Source organism: Poromitra crassiceps, assembly GCF_964638095.1.
Source record: "Poromitra crassiceps genome assembly, chromosome: 1".
Lineage (NCBI taxonomy): Eukaryota > Metazoa > Chordata > Actinopteri > Beryciformes > Melamphaidae > Poromitra > Poromitra crassiceps.
This window is the reverse complement of record NC_139623.1, coordinates 105,906,076-105,922,532: the sequence shown is the minus strand read 5'-3', so window position 1 is coordinate 105,922,532 and position 16,457 is coordinate 105,906,076. Positions and strand designations below refer to the sequence as shown.

Here is a 16,457-nt window from a genome sequence, read left to right as displayed (position 1 = left end):
AAATCCGGCAGGTCAATTGCACGGGTGCCCTTTACACACCCTGAAGGGTTCAGCCCGATCGCACGTAAAACGGCATAGCTGTGGCCGAACGCAGAACTTGAAACAAACAAAGTCCCCATACTCAATTTTTTTATATAGATAGATAGATAGGCTACTTCGACACCATCTTCCCATGGTACTGCATGGTGCGACGTCTAGGACTCATAGCGCACCGGCTTCCCACCTGCAGACATGACCAATTGTGCCAACATCTGACCAAGCCAGAAGTACCGCTACCGGGAATTGAACCCAGGTCCCGTGGTGGTAGGCGAGTGCGTTTACCTTTACACTACGCCCCGACATGAGAGAATTTGGTATACATGCCACCCTCCAGCACAGCAACTGAAGCTGGCTGAGAGATGTCAATCCAAATGTTCCACCACAGAGTGAAGGCTGACTAAGCCACCCTTCACTTGAATGTTTTTTAGCACAACTCTCTCACAGGCACACTGCCCTTATGTACACTGCTTAACTCATTCTCCACCACCAGTTTTTCAGAAAAAGTCACTCGCCACCGCCAGGGTTTTTGATAATTTTCATTTAATTTTCCAAGACCCACAGAATATCTTTTTCTATGACTACGTAAAGACTGAATATCCCAAAAGAAAGAAGAGAGCCTCGGCTTTCATATGAAAAAAAAAGTTTGATTCTACCTTCACTCGTTCTTTAGTTATCGACACCTGAATGTAGGTCGTTTTCACCAAAAATAGCAGTCTCTGACCAGAAAGCCATATCTCAGGAATGCCTTGACGGAATTTCATCAAATTTGCCTCAAACATTAACTTGGCCTCAAGGATGAACTGATTACATTTTGGTGGTCAAAGTTCAAGGTCACTGTGACCTCACGAACGCCATTCCCAAGTTCGTTAACGCGATATCTCAAGAACGGCTTGATGGAATTTCTTCTGATTTGGCGCAAACATCGACTTGCACTCAAGGATAAACTGATTAGACTTTGATGGTTAAAGGTCAAAATGCAGGGTCACTGTGAGCTCACACACCCAATTTCCAAGCTCTGTAACGCAACATCTCAGGAGCGCCTTCATGGAATTTCTTCCAATTTGCCTCAAATGGCGATTTGGACTCAAGAATGAACTAATGCCGGAGGCATAAATCCGCGGTACGGTCGTTCTAGTTGTAAATTAAGTCCTCTTCACGGCTCCTGACCCGAATAAATGCCTTTGATGGCGGATACTGGCGGTGTTACACTCAACTATGAACCCCATACTGATTTTGTTTCCCTTTCCGGTCAAACTCGCCCGTGGGCACAGCTTTTACCGTAACATCGGTGTGAGAAAGATTCACCCCGCTATTAAGAGGGAAGACCAGGTCGCGCGTTCGTCTTGCGCGGGGGGACGACTGGTTGTCTGTGTAGGCTACTGTATGTCAGGAGCAATCTACCGGCTGAAATTTACACGGCGTCAAGAGTTTAGGAACTGGATTACTATTTCCTGAGGACAAGTGACTTGTGGACGTCTTGCGTGCAGGTTGCGTGGTGAATAAATAACGTTTAGAGACGCCAATGGCGGGGAATGAGTTAAGGACTCTTTATTTTTGACTTCATCTGGTCTTTAAACCCAACTCCATTGTTGATGTGTACTTAGTATTGATGGGATTGATACTGTAGATACTGATGGAAGATCCTAATGAATCCCCCAGGTGCTGAAGAAAGCAGCCATTGTTCAAAAGGCAAAGACGACGGAACACACTCGCACTGAGAGGCAGGTGCTGGAGCACATCCGCCAGTCTCCCTTCCTGGTCACCCTGCACTATGCCTTTCAGACGCAGAGCAAGCTGCATCTCATCCTGGGTGAGCGCTGGGTCACTGCACCCAAATGTGGAGCATTCTGCCAAATAGGCTTTTTCTGTATGTGGCCCTTACTGTGTGTGCCTGTCTGTTAGGGGTGTACTTAGGGATGCACCGATTGCAGAATTCTGCGCCGATACCGATGTTTAAAATAACAATTTGGCCAATGGCGATATGTTTTTTTTTGTATGCCTTTTTTGACAGGGAAACCGACATCTTCATTAAACAAATAACTCACTTGTTTTGAGTTCTTCATCATACTGTCTTTGAATGAGCACAAATTCAATCATACTGATCTTTTTTTGCCGATGGCCGATTGCAGTCAACAAGACAATATCGGCCGATACCAGTATACGGATTCATCTATTGCAGTGACTCCCAAACTGTGGGCTGTGGAGGTACTGCAGGTGGGTCGCGAGTGGTCTGCCAACACTCCAGATTTTCAAATCTGGAGTCAAACCAAATGGCTGTAACAGGGTGATTTTTATAGCTACAGTGGAGATCCTGTTATCAGAAGAAACTAGAAGACCTAAGGCAAACATTGGTACCAAGCATAATATGCTAGCTTGTCGGGAGGGGGGCTAAATAACGCTCCAAACGTAGGTAAAATTTGGGCGAGGGAAAACTAATTCAAAGGGGTCCCTTGACCTCTCAGCTCAATTTATCTGAATGAAAATTGGTTCAATGGGTACCCACACGTCTCCCCTTTACAGATAAGGTAGCATTTTTCACAGTTTAGCATTAATAGTTTGTAGATTGATTTCTTCTGTTGGTGTTCATCACATTTTGTCTCAACAAATGTGTTATGCATGCAAATACTTCTGATGAGTAAGGGGGGAGATGTTGGCAAAGTGCTTTTGGGTATTTTGCCGAAATGTTTTTGTATGTGGATGGATTATTAATTTCCCTTATGCCCAAGTTCACATGCTCTGTTAATGAAAAAAATAAAAATAATATAAAAAAACATATAGGGAAATACATCATCTTAGTGTCGTGTGTTGATCAGAGCTGTGATTAAAGGGTTGGGTGGGCCCGGGAAGATTTTCAGATTTCAAAGTGGGCCGCAGCATTCTTAAAGGAGAATTTCGTTTTTTTTTTACCTGGAGCGCTCTCCTCACATTAATTATTATCTGACGACTCACCCAGTGTTCTCCGCAGCGTTGTTTTGAGATCAATAGTGTGCAAGCCAGTTCTAGAACAGAGCTCCGTGGGGGCCACGTAGCAGCGTGCTTTTCATCCATGTAAATAGACAGTTTTATTCCCGTTTTCGACCTATATCGTCATAATCCGATCCCTAAAGAACCAGACTGCTATTGGGGGAGAGCCCCTCCATTCTCCATTCCCCCTCTATTCTTCCCGGATCCCATTTCCTCCTGTCGGGTCAGTGAGACCAACTCTTGTCAAGTCCCGCGAGACTTTCCTGCTGCTGGCCTGTGGACTGACTTGACGAGATTTGTTCTCACTGACCCGACAGGCGGAAATGGGATGCCTGTAACTACCGCTGAAAAGAGCCCGGGGGGGAATTAGCAGTCTGATGGTTCCTTGGGGATCGGATTATGACGATATAGGTTGAAAACGGGAATAAAACTGTCTATTTACATGGATGAAAAGCACGCTGCTATGTGGCCCCCACGGAGCTCCATTCTAGAACTGGCTTGCACATTATTGATCTCAAAACAACGCCTAAGATGGACAAAAACGCTGCGAAGAACACTGGGTGAGTCGTCAGATAATAATTAATGTGAGGAGAGCACTCCAGGTTAAAAAAAAAACGAAATTCTCCTTTAAGAATGCTGCGGCCCACTTTGAAATCTGAAAATCTTCCCGACCCAATTACAAAGCCTCTAATTAATTAGAAAAAAGAATTATCGAGTCCCACCACTAGTAGGAATATAAAGCGATACATCGATGCAATAGATCAGGGGTTTCCAAACTTAAAGGAGAATTTCTGTTTCTTTTAACCTGGAGCCCAGACAATACATATTGCTGTATTTGCACTTATCAGACGTGAACTTACTAATCTTGGCTCTGAACCCCGTCATCTGAGTGTGGGTTGGCGACTCTGCTTTAGCATGATCAGTGGCTAAGATAACATTACATGTATCTCTGGCTTCCACGCAGCTGCAACATGTTTAGCATTGAGGTGATGACGGAGGCTTGAAGTGCTGCTGATATGCAAATGTTTGTCGTTACAGCGCACTTCCACATGTGTGGCTTTGTTGTCTGATGTCACTCAATGCACGTTGTGCATCGGTATGATTGGTATGCCTGGAATTCGTCCACTGAGAAATGTTCCATGGTCTCTGTAGTGCAAAAATAAAGTGCCATTAAAATGCGTTAATTTTTTTAACACATTATGTTTTCAGTAATTAATCTAAATTAACGCGTTAAAGTCCCAGCCCTAATTCCTACATATCGTATCTTATCATATCGCTCTAAATGAGCCAATATCGTCCGTGTATCTTATCACAACCATGTATCATGATACGTATCGTATCATTGTTAAATCGTATCGTCGTTCTTTCTTCCAGGATGGCTGCCTGTGATCTAGCAACCATTTTTTGGGAGATGGCAATGGAACAGATGGCGCTTGTTATGTGTTGATATGCAAAATATATCAACAAAAACATAATAATGTGGTGTCTTTATTACTGGCTCTTGTAAACAAGTCACAATAGTAATCTTGAATCTTGAATCTTAATATCATGCTTTTCCAGTGTTTCTACCACTGCATAGAAAGTAGGTATTTTCTTTTGAATGTGGTTACCAATGGTTACAGAATTTTCACCAAACAACGTGCTCACCCCAAAAAAAGTCTTGATTCAATTCAGTCCGGTGCTGGATCACTTTGTTATACTTCATGGCAAGAGGTTTCAATAGAATATAACCGATCCGCACTCAGGAAAAACAGTTGATTTCTTTTATTTTTCTTTACATGATGTCCAACAGTGCAGCAAAGACGTTTCGGCCAGTGCCTTCTTCAGTAGCTGCAAGTGTAACTAACAAACTCAGGGTCTCAGGGCCTCCATCTATGCCAGGCTCCTCCCCTGTCACTCACACACCTGAAGCTCATCACTCCATCAATCAATACAGTTTCAGTCATTCAAAACAATAAACATTAAAAACACTTAAAAAAAACAGCGCTTCTCCATAGACCATTTTCAAATCCAGACAATTTACACATTTAACCATACAGGCAACACACAAGCCAAACCATTGAACCTTTTACACACAATGTCATGCCCATAGTTCATCAAATAAACACACCACTACCCTCTTCTCTTTTTGATATGCAATGTTTATTGTTTTGAATGACTGAAACTGTATTGATTGATGACGGAGTGATGAGCTTCAGGTGTGTGACTGACAGGGGAGGAGCCTGGCATAGATGGAGGCCCTGAGACCAATTGTTTGTCAGTTACACTTGCAGCTACTGAAGAAGGCACTGGCCGAAACGTCTTTGCTGCACTGTTGGACATCATGTAAAGAAAAATAAAAGAAATCAACTGTTTTTCCTGAGTGCGGATCGGTTATAGTCTATTGAAACCAATGGTTACAGGCAGCCATACTGGAAGAAATAGAACTACACAAACATTCCATGCAAGGCCTCTATCGATTTCAAGTCATTGAATCGTATCATATCGCTCTAAATGAGCCAATATCGTCCTTATATCATATCGCAACCATGTATCACGTTACGTATCATATCGTTGTTTAAGCGTATCATTACATCCCTGCTGTCTGTGTCTTTGTAATTGATATGTCTATTCAAGTGCATGGCTGGCTGTGTATCTGTTTGTGTGTATAGACTATGTGAGCGGAGGGGAGATGTTCACTCATTTGTACCAGCGGGATCACTTCAGTGAGGAGGCGGTGCGGATTTACATTGGGGAAATAATCCTGGCTTTAGAGCACCTGCACAAGGTGGGTGTCTCTCCTCTCAACCCTGTGACCTCCGTCCACCTCTGGACTCTTTTACTTTACTGCCTGGAAAACACTCTAGATGGTTAAAGATACCCAATGACACTTTTGACAACCAGCTGTAAATTTGGAGTAATGAGGCAAAGAAGGTTTGTCATGCGTTTTCCCAGCATGTCCACAAACCACAAATATGGAAGGGAGGTGAAACTACATTTTCAAGGTTGCGCTGCATTTGATTGCTCTTTAGTTTTTTGTTGATTACGGTAGTCCATAACTTGTAGCTAGTGGGCCAGCAAACTAGATTCTCCCTTGGAATCTAGCAATTTGGATAACGAATTTCAATGAAAAGGTTGGCCAGCCCATGAAAATATTTCCTGAGGGCATGTAATTTGCAGATGCCATCTTAAAGCAGAAGATTGCTGTAGGCAATACAGCAGCGCAATCCATCTTAAAAATTAACATGGGAAAAGTTTTTGGAGATAATAGATTATTGCAGCTTGTACATTAATCACCAACAATACACACTTTGCAAATTGTTCCATGGCTTAAAACGACACTGGATATCTTTAAATTAAACTTGCAAAACAACAGTATCTTTGGGAGATGAGCAGTATTCTCATTCACTGAGGTCATGTTATCACTAGGGTCATGCTGAACTTTGTGTTGGTGTCTGGGTGGTTGTTTGTTCTGACACATTGTTTCAGGCTCAGAAATGTTGAAAAGATGACACGATAAATAGAAATAACCAATTTTAATTAAGTTCTCGATCACATTGGATATCTCAGGATAAGTTCACACAGAAAATGAAAACTCATTCATTATCTACTCACCCCTATGCCGGTGGAAGGTCGGATGAAGTTTTTTAGTCCACAAAACATTTGTGGAGTTTTCCAGGGTAACAGTTACAGTATTCTCCTAAACAATTGAAGTGAATGGTGTCCAAATTTCAAAAGTACCCCCCCCCCAAAAACAACAACAACAACAACAACAACAACAACCCCAACAACTAACAAACAAACACAAACAAACAGACAAGCAAAACAAAAACAATGAATACAATTAATTATTAATTAATGAATAAAAAAGCTTCCATACTGCTCATCTGGTGTAATCCAAGTCTTCAGAAGCCCCAAGATGCCAAGTTGACTCGACAAGACATCATTTACACCCTGTTTTTAGCTGAAAGCTTCACTGTAGCCGTGAGCTTAAAGTGAACAAGACTTTCAGCTCATTGGCTACAGCGAAGCTAAAAACGGGGGTACATTTTCAAGTCGACGTTTGAAAGTTTGAATGTTTTACGGACTAAAAGACATCACCCGACCTTCCACAGGCATGGGGGGTGAGTAGATAATGACTGTATTTTCCATTTTTGTGTGAACTTACCCTTTAGTGTTCTTGTATAAATGTTATTGTGCTGTTCCGAATTTACTACATTCACCGCTGTGTGTAACTGATAAAGTATTCACTGTGTTGTGTACAGCTTGGGATTGTGTACCGAGACATCAAATTGGAAAACATCCTTCTCGACAGTGAAGGACACGTGGTGCTGACAGATTTCGGGCTTAGCAAAGAATTTCTGCAAGAGGAGGTGTGTAAATGCACTAACAGATGCTAACCATCAGAATGTGTGTGCATGCAGACATTCTCAAGTGTGTGTGTGTGTGTGTGTGTGTGTGTGTGGGAGTGAGGGAGATGGAATGTGTTTTCTCCGTTATTCATAGATTTGTCATTATAGACATAGAGTGTCTCTTCCCCCCTCATTGCAGAAGGAGAGGACCTACTCTTTCTGTGGTACCATCGAGTACATGGCTCCAGAAATCATCAGGGGGAAGTCGGGCCACGGCAAGGTAAAAAGAATATCAGCGAGCACCGAGAGTCAGGGTTCAAATCATTGTGTCAGTTTGACAGATGTAAAGCCGTCACGGCTCAGGAGCTGCATGGTGATGTCGTGTAAGAGGTTTCAGGATGACAGGGACGTCATCCATCCACTTGAGCGTTTAGACCTGTATGCTTACATTGAAGATGCTGCAGGTATTTGTTGTGATGGAAGGCAGTCGGTGGCAAGACAGAAAATCCAGGTTGTCATTTCCAGCTGTCCCCTTCCTCAGTCAGTAGATTGGTGGAGTCTGGGGATCCTGATGTTTGAGCTGCTGACCGGAGCGTCTCCGTTCACCTTGGAGGGAGAGAGAAACTCCCAGAGCGAGGTGTCAAAGTGAGTCTCCATCTCACTCGTGTACCGTTCCCATCTTTGATCAAATTGTATTGCTCTCCAATTCGTGAAAAAGATGCCGGCCATTGTGCTGGAGGCTCCTTTTTCACTTATTCATCCAGCCGGCAGAAAACACAGTTGTGTTAATAAAAGTGGTGTGTCCTTTCCATAAAGTAAAGCTTGCAGCCTAATTTGAATTCACTAATACATTTTGAAGGTGCTACGTTAACATGATGTGCAGTCATCCTCTCCCTCTCATTGTTCCCTCTGCCTTACCCCGCAGACGTATTTTGCGCTGTGATCCCCCGTTCCCCTCTATGATCGGAGCCAGCGCTCAGGACCTGCTGAGGAAGCTGCTGGTGAAAGATCCCCACAGGAGACTGGGCTCCGGGCCGCGAGGGGCCGCAGACATCAAGGCACACGCCTTCTTCAAGGTGCTGTTGACCTCGCCTGGCATCCTCTGCTCCTTTTCATCACGTTTATTGAGATTTATTTTTCCATTTCCCCCCATTACCCCTTGTTGCTCCACGCCTGCTGCCCATCTGGGGAGAGTTGTAGACTAGCACATGCTTCCTCCTATACACGTGCACTCTCTCTATTCCCCCCAACGGGGATTCCATTAGCTGTCTGTAGCCAGCTTTTGGCATCACGTGTAGTGAGCTGGCAGATTAAAACTTCTATAACGCCTATGCAGCCGATTGTCTGTAGGACCGTCTGACAAAGCCGGAAGTACCGCTGCCGGAAATTGAACCCGGGTCTCCGCGGTGGTAGTGCGTTTGCCTCTACGTTACCCAGATGCCCCCCCCTCTGATCCTGTTTCTGTCATCTCTTTCCACCCATACACACAACTCTCTGCACACAGCTCTCTTATCTCTTTTTTCCTGGCACAGGGACTGAACTGGGCTGACCTGGCAGAAAGGAAGGTGGCGAGCCCGTTCAGACCAGAGCTTAAGAATGATCTTGATACGGGGAACTTTGCTGAGGAGTTCACTGGGATGGATCCTGTCTACTCCCCAGCCAGCACACCCCCAAGCACGGGCCGCCTGTTCCAGGTCAGTCCTCACTAACGGCAAATGAACAGTGTGATTTCAGTTCCGTTTACACCATTTGAAAATATCGACAAATGATTTCCAGCATGAAAAACAATTTTTTTTTTTTTTTAAGAGAGAAATTTGAGTCATCTTAAAGTCCTTGGAAACCAAACATAAATATGTGTTTTGAGTTTGTCACACCACAGAAACATTTGTTATTAACTCATTGAGTGCCAGCCACTTTTGGAGAACGGACGCTCCCAGTGCCAGAGTTTCAGAGCTTTTTTCAGTGATTTCTCGAGGCCCACAGAATATTGTGTGATATTACTATGTAAACAATGAACACGCAAAAAGAACGATGAGGCTCTTTTCTATCATCAGCAAAAACAGGTTTATTGATATCATTTTCCGTTCTTTCGTTATCAGCCGGAGAAGATAGCTTGATTTAACAAAAAAGAGCATTTTTTTTCTAGAAGCTGAGATAATGGCCCTTTTGTGAAATTAAACATTTCAAACACATCACTGACTCTGAAGCTAATTTTCTGATGTAGTCACACCTCAAAAATAATTTCCTTCAATAAAACAGTGAAGGCCAGGGAATTTTGTTTGGCAGAATAATATTTTTAGCTGCAACCAGCAGCGCTGGCCCCTGCGTGCGCTGCTGGTTGCAGCTTCTTGCTGGTCTTTGCTGCTGGTGGGCATCGGATATTCTGGCTTGCGTTTGCCAACCCTGTCCTGCTGCCTGGGTCTGTCTGGGTCAGTGTTGTGTGCTGCTCTGCATGCCCCCCCCCCCCCCCCCCCCGCCTCGCCTCAACTGCACACTCCTCCTTATGGGAGGTGGCTCTCTGCTGAGTTTGCTCTGCACTGTGAAGGGTGCGCGACCATCTATGCGCGACATCCAGCTTTTTTACAGCGTTTCCGCGTGTGTTTGTCACCGGCTCCTATGCTTCCAGTTGAGAATAATAAACAACTCCACGGCTGATCATGCGAATGGGCTGTCGCAGCGGGCATGGAGGAGCTCAATTGTGGGAGCAGATTGGCTGCTGCAGGCGCATCTAACGTTAAAACGCTTCATGCATATCGATGCATACGGATGCGATGCGATTTCCGTTTCCCCAACGACTTATTCTCTGTTTTTCTCTGCCTTTCTGTTAACCTGGAGAGCACTGTCGCCACCTAAGGGTTCTGTAAAATAGGTTATAGACCTCCAATAGCTACAATAGTTGTACCAGAGATGTATCAGGGATTGATCCACGTCCCACCGTCAAAAAACGCAATTGACGACAATCGTCGTCTTTGGCACTCTACGTCAGTATTTGAATTGACGACAGCTGTCGTCATTGGCACTCAATGAGTTAACCACCCAGTCAAATTTGAACTGAATTGAATGTCGGCGCAGCAATTATTATCTATGCCAGGGGTGGGCAATTCTTTTTCATGGGGGGCCACATGAGAAACCAGATTGTTGCCGGGGGCCGAACAAATATTGTCATGCCGTAACCCATGGATGGGTAACTTTGATGATAGAGAGGGCCACAAAAAATGTCCTCGCTACCAGGTTTTGCTGAGGGCCGAACGGCGCCAGCGTGAAAAATTTGGTGCATTTGAAGCCACGTTTAGAGGAATAACTCATTTTAAATTAACAGTTGTGATGTCATTATTCAGTCTTAACCACCAATATTTCATCCTTTTCTCACTCACTCCTATGTCACCACCTGCTCTCAGGGCTTGAAATTAACTTTTTTGACCACCTGCCAATATGGCTGCTAGATTTTAAAGTTACCAGCCAATTAGAATTTCCACTAGCCAAAATGTTTTTCTTGAAATAAATCAGAATATGAGTGGGTTAATTTAAGCATAAGTATCAGTAAGTGGCCCGGGATGATCAAAGCCTGTGTTGAGGGTCACACGAACAAAAATGCAGTCTTGAAGCTAAATAAATCCAAAACCAATGAGTTAATTATTTAAATTTCTAATTCAATGTAGCCTTTTAGTCATAAAGATTATTGAAAGATATTCCATATTCCAGACTGAAATGCTATAACAGAAGTGGAGTATTGGCCAGAATGACATGAACATTTGGACACTTATAGAGAGCCCCAGGAACGAGTCCGGAAATCATCGATGCTAACAGCCCTGGTTCTTCACAGTTTTCGCCTATGGGAGTTTTGAATGGGTTTTTGGCGCAATGCTTCTAATAATCTCTCTGGGGCAACGCTGGCTTAATCAAACGCGAACCAGTATTTAGTAACATCACCTTCACACATGAAGACCACTTTTATGAGTTTTGAAGCTTTTATGTGCCGTTAAAAGGGTGGCTAGCTAGCAAACGGCTAAATGAGACTACACTTTTGAGTCGATGGAGATATATACGTCAATAACGTCACCACTCAAAGGACGAACATGGAAATTCTCTTTCCCTCACCTGGTTCAGCCCGTTCAGCCCGGGGTAATCAGTGCACACATCAACAACAGTCCAGGTTGAGCGCTGACGTGACGTGGAAGCCTATGCGACAGTGTGTAGTTCTGGATTAGCTTAGCTCAAGCTTTTTACTTCTAGGGCTCGCATTTACGCTACAAAACTCATGAAAGTGGTCCTCATGTGTGAAGATTATCCCGCTGAACCTTGGTTCGCGTTTGATTAAACTCGCGTTGCCCACAGACATTATTTGAAGCATCGCGCCAAAAACCCATTCAAAAATCCCATAGACAGAAACAGTGAAGAACCAGGAAGTTCGGGACTTCCGCATTCAGCCTACAAAAATACGTCATCCCTGGGGCTCTCTATTCAGCGGGTATCTTGCATGTTGCGTTCAGGTGCACTGTGTTCCATCGCCCGCGGGCCACACAGGTGGCGCGGGTCGTATTTTGCCCATGTATGATCTATGCTCTCAATGCTATTCTCTGCTGTGAGACTGTCGGGGGCATATGATGCAGCCAGGCTGCAGCATGATCACCAATAGCCAATGAGAATCAAGCATGCTGCATGACACGCCCAAACCCGTATATGGAGGACTGTGCTGGCAGCGGCTCGCTCAGACACTGATTTCCGCGTTGAGTCTGATCTTTCCCTGAGAAAATAGCTCACCAACAGACAAAAAAACATGAGCTGCTGCGATCAGACTTTTGAAACACGCATTTAAAAAATCACGATCTGTCTCTCCCTGGAGCTCGAGGTCACTCCCCGAACCGCTCCTCAACTGCAGCGCGAATGTGAGCACTCTGCAATGGCTGAGTCGTGCTGGAATGCCGGGGGGTTTCTCTGGAACCCAATAGCGAGTCACAGTCCCTGGGCTGGCAAATGCCGAATGCCACAGCGCAGGCGTATCAGCGGCGTATCGTCTCAAGCTGGGGAGGGGGGAGGCATTTTTTTAATTTCTGAGCTTTGACAGACAACTGAGAGCTTCATAGAAAGATTATTCTTTATGGTGTGATACAAATTTAACATTATGAGCCCCTAAGTAGCGGCCGTTCACTCCAACCCCAACCTCAGCAAACAGTAAAAATAAATAAAAATAAAAACGCAAAATGGCAATATTTAGGATTTGGATTGAAACTAATGTCTACAACTTTTTGATGCTTACAATTAGGTGCATAAGACCATAAATTACATAGTTGGAAGGTTTTGGTGCTTTTACTTACCAGGGTCTTTAATTCCTTTGCTTAAAATATAGCTCTGTTTTTCTGTTTTTGAGGATGAAATCTTCTGTTTCTTGTTATTGACTGAATTTTAGGTAGCGTTTGTTTATTTAAGTTTCCCTAAAATGGATATATGGCGTTTGGGAATGGAACCCTTCAGATGTACACTACCGTACATTAATTCCACAGTCACAGCAGGCTGCCTTGTAAGACACCCAACATCTCTTCTCTGCCATTTTAGGGCTACTCGTTCATTGCTCCCTCCATCCTGTTCAACAAAAACGCGGTCATGGGGGACTTCATAGAATTCCAGATTGGTGCTGATCGACCAGGCTCCGCCTCTGTCCAGCGGAGTGCAATGTTAGAGGTATGTATCTAGTGTGGATGTTGGTGCAAACAAGTGGTTAGGTAAATTGATGACTGAATAAACTGTGAAGTGTTTTGGCTCACCCAGGTTAGTTGAATTTGCACCACCCATTTTTGCCTACGGTCGGTGGCAGACTGCATAATCGGGCACGTCGGGCAAATGCCCGGTGGCCTGGCCTGGCCTGGCCTGCCAATTTTTTTTTTTTTTTTTTTTTTTTTTTTTGCAGGCCAGGCCAGGCCACTCACTGAACAGCAGGCCAGGCGCCGCCTACTGGTTTACTAGTGGTTTTATTACTTTATTCAGGTTTAAAGTGGGTGCATCTCATTGTAAAGTTGGACTTGGCCCAAATTGGGGTTCAAACGGCTCAAATTGGGCTTCAAACGGCCCAAATCGGGCTTCAAACAGCCAAAATCTGGCTTTAAACGACCCAAATCTGGCTTCAAACGGCCCAAATTGGGCTTCAAACGGCCCAAATTGAGCTTCAAACGCCCCACATTTTGCGCAGGCGCCCTTCGGACGCCGGCACGCGCGTCGGCCCGTATCGGCCTGGCCTGCTTGGTATCTAATGCCCGGCCTGAATTATGATCCCAGTCCGCCCCTGCCTACGGTTGTTAAATGATTTGCGTGCAAGTGTCTGTTTTTCACTTTTTCTCAGAAAAGCAATCTTGCACAATTAGCCTGTGTTCAGTTGAAGCCCTTACGCAATCTGTACGCTTGAAAGGGAAGAGAAAGCTGCAAAGTTTATTCACCAAAGTTACATTTTTCATGTCTTTCACGTTTTCATGTTTCATTTGATTTTCAGTGCAAGAATGCCTGCGTTTACAGATCTAAGCATTCTCCCACATAAACATAGAACCCTTGGAAATTTGATTTATTACAAGTCTTTTCAGTGCAGTGTTGGGAGCCATATCCTGTTGCGCAAGAATTGTTATTTCCCCCGTCAGTTTGAGCTCGACGAATTCTCTCCTTTTTCTGTTCAGGAGTCCCAGTTTTTTCAGAGCTATGAGCTGTGTCTCCAGGGTCCACCCCTGGGCGAGGGGAGCTTCTCTGTGTGCAGGAAATGCCGACACAAGCAAAGTGGCCACGAATATGCCGTCAAGATCGTCAGCCGCAGGTGAGTGGAGGCACTGGTGCTTCATCTTGGTAGACCGCTGTGTGTCACTGTTAAATCAAGGTGATTCATCATCATGCTTGTGCTCTAACCTGTGTTACTATATATCACCATATCAGGACAGAATGTCCTTGTTCACGTCTAATGTCTCTTTTGACTCTGTTAGAATGGAAGTAAACACCCAGAGGGAGATTGCTGCTTTGAGGCAATGTGAGGCTCACCCCAACATTGTCAAACTGCACGACGTCTACACTGACCAGGTACAGCAGAGAAATGGAAGAAAGCCACATGCTCACATGTACTGTCCGTGACATGTCACATGTCCGTGACATGTCACATGTCACGGACATGTCACTGACAGTGAGCGTGAGCCGGCAGATTGAAACGTCAATTGCCAGAGTGGCCGGTTTGGAAATATACCATATAAATAAATACATTCATTAACAGCATATTAAATAGCCTAATCTTGTGTGACCTAAATGCAATCATTAATAGCATATTATAGGCTATGCTAATATTGCGTGACCTATAAGATAGGCTATGTTGCCAGGCCTACCGCAGAGTCAAGCAGATTAGACTACCGCTTCACAAATGAGGAGAGACTCAGACAATGAATTAGAATTGCAACGGCGCTAATAATACAAGGGCCAAGTAATTGGCAGTTATGCACAGCTTAGTGGCAACTAAAGCGCAAATGGCTTTCCTGTATAGGCTACCAAACGTGATTCTGGAATGAAATGCAGTCGGGCAACAAGCGTGAGCGATTGATTGATTTGCCCGATGTAGGCTGTCAATTTAGCGGGGGTAAAACGTGCTCGTATGACATGAGGAGATTAATCAAAATGCTTACCACAAGTTAAGCCAAATGGGAGCCGAGAGCGAGTGCCGGAGAGCTGACGCAGGTGCCAGGTGTGGAGTGGAAGAGATGAAGGTGCGTAGCCTAGGTCTATAGTGGAGATTCAAGTCATGCGCTGTCTGCACTGACACTGTCGCAGTTATTACTTTTAGCTGCATTGTTTTTATGCCTCCGCCGGCGATAGCCAGGCCGGAGGCATTATGGATCCGGGTTGTCCGTACGTCCGTCCGTACGATGTTTGTTAACGCGATATCTGAGGAAACGCCTGGACGAAATTTCATCAAATTTGCCTCAAACATCCACTTAGACTCAAGGATGATCTGATTAGATTTTGGTGGTCAAAGGTCAAAGGTCAAAGGTCAAGGTCACTGTGACCTCTCGAACGCCATTTTCAAGCTTGTTAACGCGATATCTCAGGAATGCTTTGACGGAATTTAATCAAACTTGTCTCAAACATCGACTTGGACTCAAGGATGAACTGATTAGATTTTGGTGGTCAAAGGTCAAAGGTCAAGGTCACTGTGACCTCGCCAACGCCATTTCCAAGCTTGTTAACGCGATATCTCAGGAATGCCTTGACAGAATTTAATCAAACTTGTCTCAAACATCGACTTGGACTCAAGGATGAACTGATTAGATTTTGGTGGTCAAAAGTCAAAGGTCAAGGTCACTGTGACCTCTCAAACGCCATTTTCCAGCTTGTTAACGCGATATCTCATGAATACCTTGACGGAATTTCATCAAATTTGCCTCAAACATCTACTTAGACTCAAGGATGAACTGATTAGATTTTGGTGGTCAAAAGTCAAAGGTCAAGGTCACTGTGACCTCTCAAATGCCATTTTCAAGCTTGTTAACGTGATATCTCAGGAATGCCTTGACGGAATTTAATCAAACTTGTCTCAAACATCGACTTGGACTCAAGGATGAACTGATTAGATTTTGCTCGTCAAAGGTCAAGGTCACTGTGACCTCTCAAACGCCATTTTCCAGCTTGTTAACGCGATATCTCACGAATGCCTTGACGGAATTTCATCAAATTTGCCTCAAACATCGCCTTAGACTCAAGGATGATCCGATTAGATTTTGGTGGTCAAAGGTCAAAGGTCAAGGTGACCTCTCGAATGCCATTTTCAAGCTTGTTAACGCGATATCTCAGGAATGCCTTGACGGAATTTAATCAAACTTGTCTCAAACATCGACTTGGACTCAAGGATGAACTGATTACATTTTGGTGGTCAAAGTTCAAGGTCACTGTGACCTCTCACACACCCAATTTCCAAGCTCTGTAACGCAACATCACAGGAGCGCCTTGACGGAATCTCTTCCAATTTGCCTCAAATGGCGATTTGGACTCCAGAATGAACTAATGGCGGAGGCATAAGTCCGCGTTGCGGTCGTTCTAGTTTCATCAAGGCAATGTCCAGGCGAGATATTGGCTCATAATAAGTGTCCGCAAGTGCAGATAGATAAGCTA

At 44.4% G+C, this 16,457-nt stretch overlaps 1 protein-coding gene across 1 annotated transcript in view; it reads left to right on the top strand.

Moving 5' to 3' along the window:
- The window catches only part of rps6ka4 (ribosomal protein S6 kinase, polypeptide 4), a 36,976-nt gene that overhangs the window by 7,036 nt on the left and 13,483 nt on the right, over positions 1-16,457 (top strand). The window contains exons 4-13 of the mRNA XM_083644860.1: positions 1,699-1,849; positions 5,655-5,770; positions 7,248-7,355; positions 7,534-7,614; positions 7,876-7,979; positions 8,260-8,410; positions 8,867-9,028; positions 12,888-13,013; positions 13,994-14,127; positions 14,291-14,384. Coding sequence (XP_083500986.1) covers positions 1,699-1,849; positions 5,655-5,770; positions 7,248-7,355; positions 7,534-7,614; positions 7,876-7,979; positions 8,260-8,410; positions 8,867-9,028; positions 12,888-13,013; positions 13,994-14,127; positions 14,291-14,384 — 1,227 coding nt within the window. The remainder of the gene's footprint in view (positions 1-1,698; positions 1,850-5,654; positions 5,771-7,247; positions 7,356-7,533; positions 7,615-7,875; positions 7,980-8,259; positions 8,411-8,866; positions 9,029-12,887; positions 13,014-13,993; positions 14,128-14,290; positions 14,385-16,457) is intronic.